The sequence below is a fragment of the Theobroma cacao genome, chromosome 2, assembly GCF_053813885.1.
Source record: "Theobroma cacao isolate CCN51 chromosome 2, ASM5381388v1, whole genome shotgun sequence".
Classification (NCBI taxonomy): Eukaryota; Viridiplantae; Streptophyta; class Magnoliopsida; order Malvales; family Malvaceae; genus Theobroma; species Theobroma cacao.
Window position 1 is genome coordinate 45843779 of NC_142640.1, and position 20241 is coordinate 45864019.

General features: G+C 33.8%; 4 protein-coding genes across 4 annotated transcripts; 3 read left to right on the forward strand and 1 right to left on the reverse strand.

Annotated features, from left to right (window-relative positions):
• Positions 1–1303: 1303 nt before the first annotated feature.
• Positions 1304–3750, forward strand: LOC18609851 (Dynein light chain type 1 family protein). The gene is made up of 2 exons (XM_007045174.3): positions 1304–1678; positions 3395–3750. The coding sequence occupies exons 1-2, from the start codon at positions 1448–1450 to the stop codon at positions 3548–3550; spliced, it is 387 nt and encodes a 128-aa protein (XP_007045236.1). The 5' UTR covers positions 1304–1447; the 3' UTR covers positions 3551–3750.
• A 195-nt stretch (positions 3751–3945) lies between these two features.
• LOC18609852 (Tetratricopeptide repeat (TPR)-like superfamily protein) lies at positions 3946–6910 on the forward strand. The gene has a single exon (XM_007045175.3). It carries the CDS (start codon positions 4559–4561, stop codon positions 6707–6709), a length of 2151 nt encoding a protein of 716 aa, XP_007045237.2. The 5' UTR covers positions 3946–4558; the 3' UTR covers positions 6710–6910.
• A 698-nt stretch (positions 6911–7608) lies between these two features.
• On the forward strand, positions 7609–9078 carry MEE11 (RNI-like superfamily protein). Its single transcript, XM_007045176.3, has 2 exons — positions 7609–8061; positions 8436–9078. Exons 1-2 carry the CDS (start codon positions 7693–7695, stop codon positions 9051–9053), a joined length of 987 nt encoding a protein of 328 aa, XP_007045238.2. The 5' UTR covers positions 7609–7692; the 3' UTR covers positions 9054–9078.
• Positions 9079–9825: 747 nt separating this feature from the next.
• LOC18609854 (O-Glycosyl hydrolases family 17 protein) lies at positions 9826–14724 on the reverse strand. The gene is made up of 4 exons (XM_007045177.3): positions 14450–14724; positions 10899–12152; positions 10449–10476; positions 9826–10337 (listed from the first exon to the last, which is right to left on the reverse strand). The coding sequence occupies exons 1-4, from the start codon at positions 14505–14507 to the stop codon at positions 10181–10183; spliced, it is 1497 nt and encodes a 498-aa protein (XP_007045239.2). The 5' UTR covers positions 14508–14724; the 3' UTR covers positions 9826–10180.
• Between the last annotated feature and the right edge of the window lie 5517 nt (positions 14725–20241).

Genomic DNA, 20241 nt, shown 5'->3' on the forward strand with positions numbered 1-20241 from the left:
CACCTTCTTTTTACCCGTGATTGCCGCTTCAGAAACGGCATTGACTAGGCATCAATTTTCACAAAAAGGAGGTTCCTAGCTCTACCCACCAAACTTCATCACTTACAATTCTCATGTTGGCCCAACTCTCAATTCAATTAACTAAACAGCAAATGTCCTGAGACTACAAGGGGAAAATTTTGCTAATTACTGCTAATGTGATACCTGGGAAAAAAATTTGACAAATGATCTTCAATTGTAAGAGTGTAAGAATGCTAGATAAACCATGATGATTTGCCTAAATGGTTTGGGGTAACCTCTAAGAAACATCGTAGTAGTAGTAGTAAACTAGTCATGGAAAGCAAAATGGTCACTTAGTTCTTTCCTAGAATTGTCATATCAAAAGAGTAGTACACTTGTTAAGTTTGGCTTGAAAAGAAAACAAAAGACAGTGTTGCATCTTTCCTGGATACACCCAAAAAAGAATGAAAAATAACATATTTCCTTTGAAACCAACCTATCAACTGAAATATGGACAAAATTGAATTCAACTTAAGTTTCTGTGAGATTGATTTTAAACTATATTCAATTGCCACTACTGTTAAAACTATCTTTTCCAAGACTCTCTAACCTTTACTTAGATACCCATACATTCCCAGTGATTTATTTGCTTTGCATCAGTCCCTTTCCCCCCTTTTTAATCCCTTCATCTTCAAGAATCCAACAACCTAATTCCATTAAATGAGGCTGTGACATTCAAGGGATAGGGTACATCTTCTAGACATACATTACCACTTGTGATAAATTTAATGTAAGCAAGCTATCATAAAATTTTGTGCGAGTTTGTCCAAATGATGACAATTCAATTTTCCTACTTTCTTTCCTCTAAACTTTCACATGTCCATAATAATAGTATAAATTTTGTATTATAATGGTAATCGAAGTTACCATCAAAACTCTATCATCTAATCATCAACCAATCGAAAACAATGTACAATGATGACAACATTTAACCCTAAATCAAATCCCAAACCCTTCCCTTAAGCAGAGTAGTGCATCATTTTTCTTAATCTCATCCCCACTTTCCCACTAATAAATTACTAGACTAATTATATAAATTAATAAAGGGTGACTTCCCACTAATCAATGTACTATTTTAATTCATTTTGTCTCCTCAACCCCAAGCCCAACAAATAAAAAACCAAATATTTTACTAACTGTATATTAAAATTTTAGCTTTGTTCTTATAATACCTTTACCTCTCTTTTTTCTTTCTTTCTTTCTTTTTTCTTTTTTTTTTTCTTTTGTTTCTTTGAGACTTTTTATCAAACGAGTGGCACGAATAGCATTGCCAACTGAGAAATCAAGAAACTTTTTTCCTCTTTACCTTCTTTGATCTTTAACTTCTTCTGGGTATTTTTTATATTGACGATAAATTAAGGAAAGAGAAAGAAAAGCAGAGAGGAAAATGGATGGAGCAGAGTTGGAGTTGGAGAGGAGAAGCAAGTTTTTGAACAGTTTGATTCAAAAGAAGAAGGCTATAGAGCAACAAGACCAAACTGAACGTCTCAATGTTAAAGTCAGAGCTTCTGATATGCCTTTACCTCTTCAGAACAGGGCTTTTAGATGTGCTCGAGACCAGCTTGACTCTATGCCTGGAAAGCTTGACAGTAAACGTCTAGCCCTTGCCCTTAAAAAGGTTAAAAATTTCAATCTTTTTTGTCCTTTTTTCTATGACGATTATTCTTTGTTTGGATACTTGTTTTTGATGTAAAGAATTAATGGGTTTGTTTAGATTTTTCATTTGATTGTTTTAGTTGACACAGTTTTAACTTTTGCATGTAGATAGTATTTGACAATTTTAAAGTTTTTTTTTTTTGTGGTGTATTAGGGGTTTTAATTTGGTGTGTTTGTGGTAAAGAATATTGGGTGAATAAGGTTGAATGTTATAGTTGGATTTATAACTTTAGGGTGCTTGGCTGTTAGGAGTTATAGATATTAGTGGTCCTATTGAGAATTTACTGGACGCTTTTCTACTTCTAGTTTTGCAATCCAAATTTTGTCTTCCTTAATTCAGTTCCAAGTGAAGACATTTATTCCTTTTGTGTTTTTCTCTTTTCTCTTTGTCTTTTTTGTATTCTGTTCGACTTGTTATCCTGCTTGTAGTTGTAGATGCTCATATCAATTCCAGAATTATATGTTACATTAAACCCCTTTGCTTAACCGTTTATTCCAACAGCATCGGCATGTAGCTTAATAGTTTTGATTCATCGATGTCATGGACACTGCTGGTCCTTCTTGTGAGGGGAGAATTGTATTCTGGAATATCTGGAATTGGAATAAGTCATAGATTATTGTAGGTTCTTTTTTTTTGGGTTTCAAAATATTGGTGATATTATCTATTGCTGTTATGAGAACAGGTAAAATCTAACAGAGCTTTTTGTGATGAATTTAATATGATTTGTCAATGCTTACTAGGTTTAAATTTGACCCTGCCTAAATTTGTGGCAATGTACTACACATCCTGTATCTGGTGCAAGATTTATGTGCACTCCGTTGACAGAGATGCAATTGAACAAATCTCATCCTTGCAATTGCATTGGTTTGTATAATTTGAAAATGGTTTGTAAAGGAACCTTCCTTGTCAGGCACACTAGGTGTATGAAGCCTGTTACTCATGATTCTGTTGGCGATGACTCATCTAGTCATCCATACTCTGAATCTGAACTAGAATATCTAAGCCGTGCAAAGTTACAAAACTGCAGGGATTCATCAAGCTCATCATGGTCTATAGCATTTAGTTAGCTGCTGTTTAAGGCAGTATTTGACGATATTATGGGTACACTTGCTTTTAGAATAACCTCTCATTTGACTTAACCACTTGTGTCTCAACTTAAGGAGATAGGGTATTCAGTTCTGTCTTCAGGTCCTTTGCTATGGAGATGGTAATGGAAGTGCTAGTAATTCTGAGCTATCAACTTGGAACTTCTCAGGATTTTAGTTTGTATAGGTTCATTTGCAACAAATGTAAACTGAAACAAAGAAAGAGAGAGAGAGGTCCGAATTTTGTTAATTGAGCATTTAGCTAAATAGCAGGTGCATGCATCATCAAAGAGTCAGGTTTGAATCCCTGTTCACCCAAAATTCAAAAAAAAAAAAAAAGAAGAATTAATATATATATATATATATATATTAGAGAGAGAACCCTAAATAGAATGGTAATGAGTGCGTAAGGTTGAGCTTGTCTGATCCTTTGTTCTTATCAGTTAAATGATTGATGTTCAAATACTGTTTCTAGTTAAATGTTTGCTTTAACCATATAGTTTAAAATATTGTAGGGTTTAGTTATCTGGATTTATTAACATTTTACTCTAATACATAGATAGCCTATGACGAGGATCCATTGGCTTTTCAGGAATTTGACTCGACATATGGTCCTGCTTGGCACTGCATTGTGGGAACTAGCTTTGGCTCATACGTCACTCATTCACTAGGAGGTTTCTTGTATTTTTCAATTGACAAGGTTTACATTCTTCTCTTCAAGACTGCTGTTGAGCCTTTAGACCATTGATGGTTTTCACAGATTTGTGTTCTACACGTTTCTTGTATTGGCAACAAATTTACAAGTTTCCAATTTAAAGTTACATGTACAACAACAGACTGCAAAACTGATAAACGTATGTATTGTTGGTTCTACAATTTTTATGTTGTATTGCTGAGTGCTAAAAGTATAAATGAGTGATAGGTTCTTCCGGTTTCCATCTCTTCCAATTTTTAAGCTTTGTAGAGTCACAGAAAGTGTCTGGTTTTCGCATGCCTTTGCCATTGTCTAGGATATTGCTTGGTATCAAATTTTGTATAATTTTCTCAATTATCATATGTTCTCCATTTTCTAGATAAATCATTATCATCTTTCTCAAGTAAAGGAGCAATAACCTTTTTAACTTGTAGGTTGAAGAACCAATCCATTTTTTTATCGGTACCTTGAACTACATTTGAAGATGCAAGCTTGGCAATATAGACATATAGGAAAGAATACAACCAAATGTACCTCATCTAGACCTCTTTGATTAAAGATCTTGAACAAATCCAGAGCAAAGAATACAACCAGAAATACCTCAGCAGAGCAGTTACAGCAATACAACGACAATCTTGGATAATCCTTGGGCTTATTTGTACAGATCCAATGACAACACATCTCTCAGAACTTCTTGCTGGCCATATGTTCAGTCGAATTTGTCACCATGCAAGGCTACAACTCAACTCTAGGAGAAGAAAAATTGGGCCTATGGTGCAAGTATTTCACTATAAATAGAACCAGATTTTCTGAAAATTTTAAAAGGGCGTCGAAATAAAGAAGGCTGAGCACAAAAGCAGATACAAGAACATGATGATTTATCGCAGTGTGTTGACTGTATAGGACTTGTAGATATTAACGGTCCTGCTGGAAACGTTTCTAGTTCGAGTTGTGCCTCGATGCTTTACGTTGCTATTCTCAGTTGAACCATGATTCATCGACCAAAGGCAAAGGCAAGAAACAGTTACGAATCTCGCTCGAGACCGAAGCTTAATAGATTTGATGACCTTACCTCGATATCGCTCTTTTTTCTCTGAACTCGTTCAAATTACAAAACAGAAAAACCTTTCGAGAGGCCGTGCAGTACACGCTCGAATAATACGAAGCGGCGGCTCATCTTCTTGCGTATACCTTTCCAACAGCCTTGTTAACTTCTATGCCAAATGTGGGGACTTGTCCAAAGCCAAATGCGTGTTTGAAAATATACAACACAAGGATGTTGTCTCATGGAACTGCCTTATCAATGGCTACTCCCAACAAGGCCCGACAGCATCCACCTTTGTCATGCAACTCTTTCAGCGAATGCGGGCAGAGAATTATTTGCCTAATGCCCACACATTCGCCGGCGTTTTCACTGCCGCGTCAAATTTGTCGGATGTTTTTAGTGGGCAGCAAGCTCATTCGCTTGCGATTAAAACCGACAGCTTTGATGATGTCTTTGTTGGGAGTTCTCTTCTTAACGTGTACTGCAAATCGGGTGTTTTGGCCGAGGCTCGTAAGGTGTTTGATGAAATGCCGAAGAAGAATTCAGTTTCTTGGGCAACCATGATTTCTGGGTATGCAATGCAGAGGTCTGCTCTGGATGCTTTTGAGCTTTTCGAATTGATGCGTCAAGAAGAGGAGAAAGTGAACGAGTATGCGATGTCTAGCGTCCTTAGTGCATTGGCGGATCCTGAGTTTCTTAACACTGGTAGGCAAATACATTGCTTCACGGTTAAACATGGGCTGTTAGTGTTTTCATCTGTTGGCAATGCCCTTGTTACAATGTATGCGAAATGTGGGAGCTTGGATGATGCCCTTAAGACATTTGAATTATCAGGTAATAAGAATTCAATTACATGGTCGGCAATGATCACTGGTTACGCACAGAGTGGGGACTCATTAAAGGCTCTTAAGTTGTTCTCGAGTATGCATTTTGCTGGGATCATGCCTAGCGAGTTCACTCTTGTTGGGGTTCTTAATGCTTGTAGTGATACGGGTGCTGTTGAAGATGGAAAGCAAGTGCATGGTTACTTGTTGAAATTGGGATATGAATCGCAGGTATACATAATGACAGCTTTGGTTGATATGTATGCAAAATGTGGTTGTACATTGGCTGCTCGGAAGGGGTTTGATTATTTACAAGAACCTGACATGGTTTTGTGGACTTCCATGATTGGAGGATATGTGCAAAATGGGGAGAATGAAAATGCAATGATTTTGTATGGTAGAATGCAGATTGAGGGGATTGTGCCTAATGAGCTTACAATGGCCAGTATCCTGAAAGCTTGTTCATGTCTTGCTGCTTTGGAGCAAGGAAAGCAAATCCATGCCTGTACTATTAAGCATGGATTCGGTCTGGAAGTTCCAATTGGAAGTGCCCTTTCAACCATGTATGCCAAGTGTGGGAATCTGGAAGATGGGAACCTTGTCTTTAGGAGGATGCCACGGAGAGATGTAGTGTCATGGAATTCAATGATATCGGGACTTGCTCAGAATGGTCATGGTAATGAAGCTCTTGAACTTTTTGAGGAGATGCTGTCCGAAGGCACAGAGCCAGACTATGTTACTTTTGTCAACATTCTTTCAGCTTGTAGCCACATTGGATTGGTAGAAAGAGGTTGGGCTTATTTCAACATGATGTCTGATAAATTTGGAATTGTTCCGAGAGTAGAGCACCTTGCTTGCATGGTTGATATGCTGGGCCGTGCAGGGAAACTAGATGAAGCTAAGGAATTCATTGAATCAGCTACCATAGACCATGGCATATACTTATGGCGTATCCTATTAAGTGCTTGTCGGAACTTCCGGAACTATGAATTGGGAGCATATGCTGGAGAGAAACTGATGGAGTTGGGCTCTCAAGAATCATCTGCTTATGTCTTACTGTCAAGTATCTATGCTGCCCTGGGCAGGTTGGAAGATGTGGAGAGGGTCAGGAGGATGATGAGACTCAGAGGGGTGAATAAGGAACCTGGGTGTAGCTGGATCGAACTTAAAGGTGGTGTTCACGTGTTTGTTGTTGGAGACCAGATGCATCCAGAGATAAAAACGATACGTGAAGAGGTGCAAATGTTAAGCAAACAAATGAAAGATGAAGGTTACCAACCTTCTTCTGAGTCAGTTTCTGCAACTTCTTATAGTGAAGAGGAACTAATTGCTGCTTGTATGTGATAATTCATTCCATTCTTTGGTCAGTTCTTGTCGACATAATTCTCTACATAGTGACATAACTTTAACATTGGGATTTATATCTTTATCGAACGGTGGCAAATGCAAATCCATATTTTGTTTCTCATCCTGTCTTGCAGCCCACTACATGTCACTCACAGTGTAAGTGGCATATCATATATACACTGCAGCATTAGTGAACATTAGTGTTATTGCTCATAGATCTTGTATTGCTAGCGGTTAAAAGTAGAAATGAGCGATAGGTTCCGGCAATGTCCAGCTGCTCTTTCAGATTTTGATGTTTTAAGGGCGTTCACATGGCTTTTGGCAGTGCTTGGATCCATTACTACCCTACACGGTTTCTAACATGTCACATCTCATCTATCATCTGTTACCATTTCCCCGTGAAAACATCAGTATCTTCCTCAAATAACAAGGGGACCATAGCCCTTCACTTGCCAAAACCTGCAACTGCTTCTGATTCAAGGGTTCAGTTTGTCCTGCTGTGGAAGTGGAAAACAAGGGTATTGAGAACTTTCTAAACGACGTAAAGTTTGTTTCTAGTTACCATTTGGGAATGACAAACTTTGCCACTGCTAAGGTATTTGAAAAACTCTAAAATCAGATTTGTAGACAAAATTGTTCTAAATTTATTTAGGTTGATGTTTCATTATATAATTGAATCTAAAGCCAGTCAACTAAAAAGTTGTGGATCACATAATCTGGTGGCAGGTGCTCAACTGTTGGCGGCATTAGCCATTTTACTTCGAGGGCAAGAAAGAAAATTGGGTAACAATTTGACAAACTTTTGCCGACATATTACAATTAAATGAAACTGGTGCTTCTTTACGCTTAGATATTCTCTTCCTGTCAACATCTTCATTTTATTTCTCTTTTTTTTTCTAATTTTCGGTACGTTACTTCTTTGTTACGGATGAAAAGTCTACAAATAATTCCACCATAAATTATTCCTACACCAAAATATTATGGAGATTGCACAAAGCAGGGAACATGCACCCCTTTCCCATAGGGAAGATAATTCTGGACAAGAAGAAGCAGAAGCAGGTTCACCCCATGAGGCTTTGTTTCTTGTCTTGGCCTACCTTCCTTTGTTTGAGCTTCTTGCCATGAGTGAAGTTTGCATGTCTCTGAGAGATGCGGTGGAAAAGGATGTACTGCCTTGGCTAAACATAATTGTTGAAAGGCCTTTGAACCTGCGGTTGTCTGATGAGATTCTGATGAAAGTTGCTTCAAAGGCAAATGATAGGCTAAGAACCTTGGCTCTAATCAACTGTGCCTGGATTAGTGATGATGGGCTTCAAAGGGTAATTGACAAAAATCCTCTTATCAACGAGGTATGAATACTTCAAGAAAGTTTCTATTTCTATTTGCCCTCTGTTTCTTTTCCACAGACTAATGTTAGAATAGCTAGTACCTGGTTTAAAGTTCTATTACCTAGACAGAGCCTGATCATTTTCTTTTCCTTTGGGATATGAATGGATACGATTTCAGTGGCTAGGATTATTCACTTTGTCTTATGTGTGGGTCAAAAACTCTGACCAAACTAAACTCTTAAGCAATATTACCGCATATCAACTTATTCTATGCAACTTCAATAAAATGCATACTACTCTCTTTGCTAAGGATCATGCAGTATATAAAGTTTGTTTTCACTTCAGTTGTTTTTTTTTTTTTTTGTATTGATTCAGCTATAGTTTTCTTGATTCAGTTGTACGTACCAGGTTGCACTGGCTTAACCCCTAATGGAGTAATAAGGGCTGTTCAGAAGCTATCCGAACACCACCACAGCCTAAAACGCCTTCAGATAAATGGCATCTACAACATGAAGAAAGAACACCTTGAAACTCTTCACTATTACATGCTAACAAACCAAACAAAGCAGCAGGTTCAGAAAAAGCAACGGCCTCTCCTATATCATAATTTCAGAAAGTTTCAAGCATATAGATGGGACGAATTTGGCAGAATAATTGATGTGGAAATCTGTCCCAGGTGCAATGAAGTAAGGATGGTTTTTGATTGTCCTAGGGAGGAATGCAGAAGGAAGAGAGAGCAATATTCACTGATTGATTGTAGGATGTGCAAGTTCTGCATTCCAAGGTGCGAAGAATGTGGGCGGTGTGTCAAACCTGAAGACCTGGAAGTGGCTGTTTGCACAGATACTTTGTGCTCAGATTGTTGGGTTCAGCTTTCTAAATGTAATTTTTGTAACAAGCCATGCTGTGGGCAACATGCAGACCTGCAGATTAGTTCTAGTGGCTCAACTGAATGGATTTGCGGTGTTTGCCATGATCAATTCCTGACAGGTTCAGATGATGTTGAGCAATGATATTTCTTGCATGCCATTATTTTTTGAGGCTTACGATTGATAAATTAATGGAATTGTGACTATTTTATATATAAACCACAATTTTGAGATGAAAGTCATCTGTTTTTTATCTTTTAATTTTCTAATATTCTAAAAACAAATATTAACCCATGATTTCTTTAAAAAAATTCTTCATTTTTTTCTTTTTAGTTTTTAATTTGAGTTTCCTTTCACTACCCATTTAAAAATTCATTATTTCATTTAAACTAAATATTTTGGCAAATACAATTTTGGTATTAAATGCTTATATACACTTTAAATCGTTTGTTGCAGATTAGATAAATGATTTTTATAAAAAAAAAATGATACAAGCTTTCAATTGTAGTGAGAATTGAACATCCCCCGATTGGGAAAGAACCAATTTGCTCACATTCGACTGATTTAATAAATATTACCGGAAAGCACCGATGCTCCCCAACGCTTCGATCTGGTGAGCACCAAATGCTCACCCAGGGAGCATGGATCTGAGGAGCTTTGGTGCCTTTGGAAGCACAAGTTCTACACTCCCCCAGAGAGATCTAGCCAAATTTAACATTTCATGATCAAATCTGATTGCAAAGTGACTAATCAGTGTAAAGTAATTTAAACATTTTACATTTGTCCGTTAACGTGTTTACACGTTTGAGACGAACTATGTCAAATAATCCGCGTAAAATTATAATTAAAACTTAAAGAGTCAAGATATTGTACCCTAAATATTTTGAACTCCATATTTAAACAGACATTTACGGAGTAGCTCAACGAGATATCTTGATGAAATAATAATTAAAACCACAAATCAAAAAGGACACTGCAAATCCAGTATAAAGAATACAAGCCCAACCTCAACAAGATAGCTACACCTACACAGCAACAATTTTGAATATTCCTTGGCTTGTTTGTACAAAATCCAATGACAATGAACCCAATTCATCTTAAAACTACTTGCTATTCATATGTTCAGTCAAATTTGCCACCCTGCAACTCAACTCCTCTAGGAGAAACAAAACTGGGTATGCTGCAAGTATTCCAACAGAAATGGAATCCAATTTCCCGAAATTTAAATTTTTCAATGGTGTTAAAGACCGAAGGGCAAATACAAATAAGTTCTACAAGAAAACAGCACTCATAAGTAAAACAGCTATTATCACAGAGGTTGTGAAAGAACCAGTTCCATAGAAATATTGTGATGCGCAGCCTGAACTTGTGGAGTTTGACGAAGGAGCCAGTGATGTGCCATTGGTTATGGTGCCATTTTTTCCAATACTACAGACGAAATTATAAAGTCATGTCAGCAGATTTCTATATGGCCATCATATATGCATCATAATCTGGCTTGAAGAACAAGTAGTAATATCTAGGAGCATCAGTGCATACCTTCCAGGAAATAAACACGAACCATGACCTGCACCAATGGACAACATTAGCAAGTTATAGATGCTACTAAAACACAAAAACATTAACTGCTAACTTCCTTCACGTGCCTCTTCTTTTTGATGTGAGAAATGACTGAATGCAATCTAGTAATCATGTTCTCAGCTAAAAATTGAATAACACCACAAGTCCATCATGTTATTGTACTTTGAATGTAGATTAAAAGCCACCTCAATTAATTCCAATTAGACTCAGAGTTTCCACCATGTCTTGAAAAAGCCAAATTAGCAGTACGTAACACTGATTATTCATATACCAGTAAATGTACCATCAAGACTTTTGGCAGCATTAACTGCTAATGTTGTCATCTCATCAGTTCTCAAAATAAAATAATAAAATGAAAAAAATTCTAATATCTAGGTTCTTATAAGAACCAATATCATAGTCACTTACTTGGATCAGTTGTAGTGATGGTAGCCACCCCCTTGAAATCACAGGTCCCAGGAGACTTGGCCATCTGCTGGAAATACGCATTGAAAGCATATGTTGAATGGGAAACCACATTATCAGGCTCATAACATGGATGCCCCTGCAACAAAGGTGAGCACTCAACTTTCCCTGGTCCACAAGCCCAATCAAGTGCTGCCTGTAACATCTTCGGATCAGCACCCTCCTTTGCAACACAGAAAGTTTGGTTTGTAGTGTCATTCGCCAACACAGTACCAGCACCTGTCAAGTGTAAGATATAAACTGGTATACCATTGGCATCAAATAGCCCCCAATTTTTTTCTGAAACTGACCCAGGTCTCAAATCCTCATTGTAAAGCTCATAGATGTAAGTACTAACTGCAATCCTGGGGTGTTTAGGAGTTCCGGTGTTGTTAAGAACATGCCTGATCAAGTTACTGTTGTATGTATTAGCATTTTCAAGTGTTGCATCAGGCTCAGATGAATCACCCTTAGAAGGCCAACCAGTCTCAGTCACTACAATTGGAATTTTGGTGAAGTTTAAATAAGACATTGCAAAATATGCTGCATCAACTACAGCATCAAAGACATTAGTGTAATGCAAGAGTGTGTTAGCATCCACAGCTTCTTTATTAGGAGGGAGGGGACGGAAAAGTGCATAGTCCAATGGGATCACTCCATTTGATTGCATGTAATCATAATATGGATATACATTGAGCATAAGGTACGACCCTGTAGACTGCAAAAATTTTAGCAATGGAACCATGACTGGGTCCCATGAGCGATTAAAGAAGGCTTGAGAAGGTGGAAAAGAGTCCAGAATAATTGAAGAAGAATGTGGAGTAGAGACTTTGATTTGACCATCAAGATTAGAAGCAACAAGGGCAGAGTGGATAAACTTTAAGGCAGAAACTAGGACTGGAGCAGCATTTGGGAGTGCAGTTAGAACTTCAGATCCAACAGCTATTGCCGTGATGTTGGTGGCAGGGGCATGGGCTATAACATTGCGAGCCACCCAGTTGGCGGCAGTGGCATTTGACTGACCAATGCCAAGGAGTTGATCATTGGGGACAGAGACAGTCACCTGGATGCCTGTGTTGGCAAGTGCAAGGAGCATGGCTCGATCAGCATCATAAAGCCTGACATATTTGATACTCTGAGCCTTGAGAAGGGCCACCACTTGAGTAGGGCTGGGCATGTCAGATAAGTCTGTACCAATGTTCACACCAACAAAGGCATCTGCAGAGAGCGATCCACAGGCAGATGTTAAGAGAAGTGTCTGATCCACGAAATAAGAAAGGTCTTCCTTCTTGATAACGATTGACAATGTCAAATGACCACAGCAATTGCATAAAAAATTACCATGTATGCAAACAATAGGCTAAACCAAAGGAAATTTATATAATTAAAGCACATAGAAAAATAGGGAGAAGAAGAAAAGGAATGCGTGTTGCAAATATGATTTAAACAACTAAGATGCAGAAATTTAATTATCATTAACTCAATTAACTACAGAGAAATGCAGTTCAATCCCAAAAGAAACATTGTTGATCATATCATTAGCCTTCATCAATAGATGTTAAATTTCATAGGGAACACCAGATTAAGGGTTCAAACTACAAAGTAGCTTCAAATGGTCAGTTTGATAACAAATATAGCTGCTTATCAGCATAAGTTCAAAACGTAGCTCTGGGTTAATCATAGCACGAAGACATTAGAAAATCTATCTTCTCTTGGAAAGCTCCAATGTAGGATAATAATTCAAATATCTTCCTGGCTAGATCTGGTTTTCTCTTTATTCCTCTTCTGTCTGGGACATACAAGACGGTACAACAAAAGTAGTAAAAACTATTATGGGCATCTATGGCCAGTGATAACTAAAGAGGAAAAAGATTGATAAAGCAAACAGATTTTATAAATCCTATAAACATTATAATGGCACAATAATGCAGTAGCATCACTGCATTAGGGAACACGTCATCAAGAATAACAGTTCAATCGTTCCATTTAGCAGGATAGAAACTTTTAAAACTGGGAATCTCTAATTTCTTTCAGCTAATCATTTCAGCCGCTAGAAGGATTTCATCACATTCAAGCAGCATCTTTAAGGCTTCTACTTAAAGTTGAAGGTCAGTTCCACACTTCAAATAGATAAAGATCAATTTCATCAATTCATTTTACTTTAGGACAAATATAATCTCTTAGTTCAATCCCAAAATCCCATTCAGCAGTAAGTTTTGACTCAAAGGTTCCAAAGTCATTTTCAGGTGGTTGCTTTCTTAGTGGAAGCAGAGAAACAGACGCAAACTGTTATACTTGGAAGAAAAAGGTATAATTAAATAAGAGTAGCTGGAAGGTGGGTAAAATATCACACCACATAAGCAGCACAACACTCCCATACTTGTTCATTTCTCGAGGCTCCGATTGAAAGCTAACATCAGCTAAACTATGTAGCTTTGATATGGTATATTATAATAATTTTTTTTTTCAGTATAATTCTCTTAACAATTTAAGTCAACATAGAAGGAGATATCAGACATAACATGGCATCACCATCCATCATAAATAATACTAAAGCACATGAATTGATTACTCACTTGACCACTAGAACACCCAACAGTTGGGTCTGTATCCAAGATTCTATATTAAAAGTAGTTCATTATAAGAAACGGTTCAGGGAGTTGATGGGTCTCAGCATAAAATATACGGGACCAACTACGCAGGATGTTGTCTTTCTACCATTAAGATGACAATACTACCCTCCAATGTACATTTCCTAGGATGCCAATGTACTTTAGAAGGGTAAAGGACGCCACATGAGCTGGGACGCATTACAGTTGAGATTCCCATTAAAGATGGGGAGAGGAAAGATGAGACGAGTTTCCAACAAAGGGAAAGACTTTTCCACAGAGGTTTCTGCTTTGACAGGAACAGAGTTAATACCCAAAGGGAAAGACCATTCTCTCTCTGTCTCTCTCCAACCATCATAATTTCCAGTTTCCGCAGAAAAGTTTATGATAAAAAAAGGTAAAGTAAGATTGTGATTTCAAACAACACAAAGAGATTAATGGCCCACAGAACCAAACAAGAAAATCGAAATGACAACACTTATAGTCAGCTCAAATTTTTAAAAATCCAAAATTTGTACCGCCATTCAACTTAACTGGAAAACAGAGACCATAGCAAAAGATGTGAAACAGTAGTTATAGTACCCACAAAGTGTAGAGACAAATTTTATGCAGAAACATATTAATGCACACAAGGAAGCATCAAATGCAGAAGTAAGAAAGTACTAAGAGAGACTATATTGACAGAAGCAAGAGGCAAAGAGAAAGCTTATTCAAAACACCGAGAAAAAAAAAAAAACACAACCCATCATTGAAAGAACAAATGAAAAGAGAAATAGCAATGAGTTACAGAGAAACTACAAAGAGAAAACATAGTTTTTACAGAGATAAGCAGTGATACCCACAAAAATAAGCATATAAAAAACAGCTGAGCCTAAGGGTAGTAACCATAGCTTCAAAGAAACTTACCTTCATCACCAGCAACAGCAGAGACAAGTAAAAGCAAAAGCAGCAGGAAAATAGCCATTTGAGCAAGTAAAGCTTCAATCTTTCAAAACCATACAAAGCTATTCAGTTCAGGCACAAAAGAACTCACCAAAAAGCAAAACGGAGATAGATGAGGGAAGAGACAGACAAAGTGAAAGAGAAAGAGAAAGAGAAAGAGAAAAGGCAGCTGCTTTTGAGGTTTGGAAGTAGAAATAGAAACAAGTGCTGAACTGGAACTGTAAGGAGAGAGAAGTGGGGGGGTGGGTTTTAGTTTCGTTGTAAGGAAAGAGAAGTTTTTGTTACTTTGTACTAATTAAAGTTCTATTACTAGCCTAGATAGATTGTTCAGATTTTTTGTGTCAGAAATCCGACGGTCCAGATTTAAATACTGTGTGCCGTAAGAATGAAGCCTACCACATCAGAGTACACATCGGGCTCTCAATTTTCTTTAATTCTTTTTTTTTTTAGCTATTCCAAGTGTTTTTTAAAGATTTATGTGTTCGTGCTGTCTGTGTTGTGTTTTTTGGGGTCAGTGTTAATGCAGAGCAAGAGTCACAGTCTACGAGGAGGGTACTGTCTCATTGCTGACGTGGCGTGGTAGATTGGACTCAACGGTCATAATCCCGCAGATCTTTCATTCATTTCTTTATTTAATAATTCTCTGTTTTTTCATTTGTTTGCTTGTGTAACTGGAAAAAACCCCACCGAGGGGAGCATTGGCTAAACGGGGACAGCAACCAACATATCTTTTGCAGCTGTTTGGTTGCCGAGAAAATTCTCTTCACAAGATATGCCATTGCCACTTGCCAGCCTACTTTGGTAATGTATAAACCCATTTATGGGAACGATCAAATGAATTATTTGAGAGATTTTCTGTTTCAACGGTGTTGCTATTTATGTGGGAGAGGCTAGAGAGAATACTTTTTCTTTTTCTTTTTTTGTTAAGAATACCATAAGAAAAAATACAAGATTGCTAGAGTCATATTTATTTTGCTATTTAACGGTCATGTGAAACTTTTTTTATTTTATTTAATTTTAATTTTTTTTTTTTAAATATATATATATATACACTTAAGATTCAGTCAATTATTCGAATTGTCGAGTATGTATTGTAACTTTCAAATTGTTGTATGTGTTCCTTTATTATATCACCAAAGTCACACAGGCCTGGTTAAATATATAAATTAAGAGTGTTGCTAAAAGATGTCTTAAAGATATTTTTAAAGTTAATTATAATATTATTATATTAATACATGTGATTTACAGGATAATTATAAAAGTATAAATATATAAACTCACAAATAAACATTCTTAACATAATAATGAATATTATATATATATATATATATGACAAGGCATATTAAATTTTATTAAAAAATTCAAACATTCAAATGAAAAATATAGTTAAAACAAAAGTGAATATGTTAAAATAAAAATTTGCACTAACGTAAAAATTGTTCCATTTAGATAAAAGGTGATAATGACAGGAAGAAAAAATAATAAATTGATGAAAGATGCAATTTTGAAATTGAATTAGAACAATAAATTAATAATGACAAAAAAATAAATCTTTTCAGAAACCAAATAATCCATTGAGCTTACATTTATCAAATATTAATAATTACATTAAACTTCAAAATAAGCAAAACATAAAAATTCATATATCAATCATAACACAAAACTTTATTTATGGAAGAAATAATGGTGCTTTACTTATTGATGAATGAATTGAACTTTCAAAATAGAAATTTTTATTAAAAAACGGGATATGGTGTCAAAATATTAATATATGATTTCAGTAATTGATTATAATAAAGAGTTAGTAAAATCAAATAAAAAAAACAAATTAAAAGTAACTGCCAATAAAACAAATTAATATAATAATAATAATAATAATAGTCATTAAATGTTGCATAAAACAATCCGAAAAGAAAGTAATGTAATTAATGCAAATTTTAGTATTATAATTTTTTTGTTTGAGTTATGCTAGGCAATTATGTTTCAAGTGACAATATTATTTTTAAACTTGAATTTCAACACATTAAATAGTCGTTTATATGTTTCTTTAAGCTAACAATTAAAAATTCTTACCTAATATCTAATTTGAATTTGTATTAAACGTGTAAAATGCACAAATGAAAATAATTAAAAGCAATAAATTTAATCTTTTAATACCAAAATTAAAATTTGACATTAATTAATAGACAACTAACAATTGTTTATAACCTAAATATGTCAGAAAAATAAGCTATCCACATACGATTTTTTTTAACCAAAAATTTTGTCTATTATATATTTATATTGGATTTATCATATTATTCTCATATTATATGTAATAATTAATAATTAATGCAATAAATTCTAATACATTGAGAAAATGTATTACTTATAATATAGTAATTTTAAAGAGTATCTTTAGAATACTCCTTAATGAAATTTATAATTTATATAAATGAGGATTTGGATTCCAATCTTTTTATTTTGTTTTTAAATTTTTTATTTTGATATAAGGGAGTAGAATAACTTACCATTTTGGGAAACATACAACAATATCGTCATTAAACAAGACGCGTCAAATTCCATTTAAAAACTCCATATAATTAGCTAACCAATTCACACGAGGAACATGGTATCCATACTAATTAAATTCTAACAAACGATCATCAACAGTAAAGGAGGATTGTTATAAATTTAGTGAAATGTGATTAAAAAATAACAATTAAAGTATCCAAATAGTTTATGTATCCATACATTTTTATCAATTTAATCTCTATATTTAAAATTTTATCAATTTAATTTTTTAATTTTAAAAATTAAAACAATTTAGTTTCTCTTCTAACATCATCAATTTTATCGTTAAAAGTGATAACATTAGCACTGATGTAGTGTTGGCATGACACATTTGTTGAGGTTATAGAGCCATATGGTAGTAATGATGACGTGACACTCTCATGTGGATTTGACATAGTAATGTAGTAGTGCCATGTGATAATACTAACGTGGCAAATTAAGAATTTTTTTTTTAAATATTTGTACCACGTTATAAGAATTAAATTAAACAAAAATGTATAGTATATATACTAAATTAAACAAAATTAAGGTATTTGGAGACTAAATTGAAAAAAATTAAAAAATATAAATTTTTAAGTAAATGATATATATCCTTATTAATAAGCCAAATGTTTAAATATAAAAAATTTATAATGTTAAAAATATATATAACTATTTCCTTACTTGATTATTTGATTCCATATATTAATTTATCTTTGTTGCAAAAATTAAATTTAAATTCTCATTCTATAAAACAAATTCAATATTTTATACAGTTATTTTTATAAATATCATGATTAAAATCATTATCACTTTTTTTAATTTGATATTATTTTTAATGAGATTATTTCATAATCCATTAATAAAAGGAAGCAAAAAGATTTAATTGCCTTTTTTAATATATGTATGAAACCAGAGTAAGCCCATTAAATACTTTAAAGTCAAAATAATTTGCCAAGAAATCATATCATTTAACATTGTGATTTTGAGTACTTAAAAAAATATTTCTTGCCTTCTAATTATTTTGTTTACCTTATAATTAAATTTAAATTAGTAATGCCAAAAGCCAAAAGCTTGATTCTAGCTATGATTTCAATTTGACAATTAACAAAAAATCACAAAAATTTGATTGAGATTGGAGACCAAAGAGACCACAAAATTCATTAAACCCACAAATTAACCTTATAAATAATTTTTTTATTTTTTAATGTTACCTGTATAAAAAAAAAACCTTATAAATATTTTTCTTCAATCACCAAACCCTACAAAAAAAACATATTTATTATTTTTTTTCTAAATTAACATTATCATTCTAACATTTTTTGTATATGTTTTGATCAAGGGTCATAAAAGATGAGCTTAGTTTGTATTTCAAAAGCTAACAATGGTTCAGAATAATCTAATAAGATCCACAATGAGTAAACTCCATAAATTAAATTAATAATTCTTTCTTGACTAAAAATATGTAATTGTTAATAATAAATGATTGATGATGGACCGTCAGTGGTCCATTACGGAAGGTTGCGGCCTTTAATTAAAATGTTTCCCTAACATTGACTCCAACTTCTTTGGCATTTTGATGGAAGATTAAGAAAATGCCAATAGGTCTACAATTACGCCAACATTTCAAACTTCATGATTTTAGTGTAATAGAATCTTGAATAATATAAACATAAGTTTATAAAATATTGAAATATGTTTTTTATAAAAAAGAAATTCAAACTTAATTTTTATAAAGAAAATAAATTAATAAACATATAATGAAATCAAATAATCAAAAAGAAAATATTATATATATATATATTTTTTAACACCATAAATCTTTTACACATAAACATTTGATTTAATATTAAGTATATGTATCATTTACTTAAAGATTTGTAATTTTTAAATATTTTTTTAATTTAATATCTAAACATCTCAATTTTATTCAATTTAATCCTTATATTATATATTTTTATTCAATTTAATTCCTATAACGTGATATAGATTTTTTTTAGAAAATTTTTTCTCGATTTACCAGTCAGTATTACCATATGAGGCTATCACGTTATCATGTTAGTGTCATATGACACTGCCACATTATCATGTCAATTCCACGTAACACTACTATGTCATCATGTAGTGTCATGTGGCATTATCACATTAGTAAATTTGTCACATTAGCGTTGCATCCGTGTTGATGTCAACACCTCTAACGGTAAAATTGAATGATGTTAGAAAAGGAATTAAATTGTTATAATTTTTAAAATCGAGTGGCTAAATTAACCAAACTTTGAATATAGAGACTAAATTGACAAAAATAAATGCTTTGACCAAAAAATAATACAAACATAACTTTTTTTCTCATTTCTTTTTTCCTTTCAGTCTAAATTGAGGAAAAATTATAATTTGTAAATAAGCTATAATATTTATTAAAATAATCAATAAAAAAATTCAAGCAAATTGAAAAATATAAATTATTTTAAATTTAATTTTTTTAATCAAAATTTTCAAGTTTTAGAAATCAATTTTATTTAAGTTATTTTAGACTCAAGTTATTCATGTTGATATCTTTTAAAATCATATTGAATTCAAGCAAGTATTAAAGTCAAGTCAAATTTTTTATTTTTAATCAACTTAAATAATAGGTAAAATATTCCAACGCCTTTAACTTTTAATCATAATAGCACGTGGATCAATTAATTTTTAAAATAGACATTTCGTCCCAATCGTTTAAATGACGTTAATATTTAAACATAAAATGTCTAAAATATAATTTTTTTTTTCACTTTTTTTCTTTTTCTCAAGTCTACCGGTGGACACTAACTAACCACTCCATAGTCGAATCTAATTGTGAAATGTTAAATTCCGTCAGATTCTGTCGAATTTTCCCAAAAGAGCACTAGATCTGGTGCTCTTCAAGCCATGGGAGCACTAGATTGGCTCCCCCTACTAAGAGGTAGTTGACTAGTGATGGGAGTGCCGCCGACCTTTAAGAGAAAAAAATAAGAGAGAAAATAATTTTTTAATAAGAAAAAATTTTAAAAATAAAAATAAAAATTTATATATTGTGTAATTTTTAAAATTAATGAAGGGTAAAAATATTATTATATTAACAAATTAACGAAAATATCAACAAAATCCTAACGACTAGATTTACGTATATAACGAAAAATAATTTTTGGGATGAACTATTTATTTTTCATATTAATAAACATGTGTGAAATTTTCGTTAAAATTTG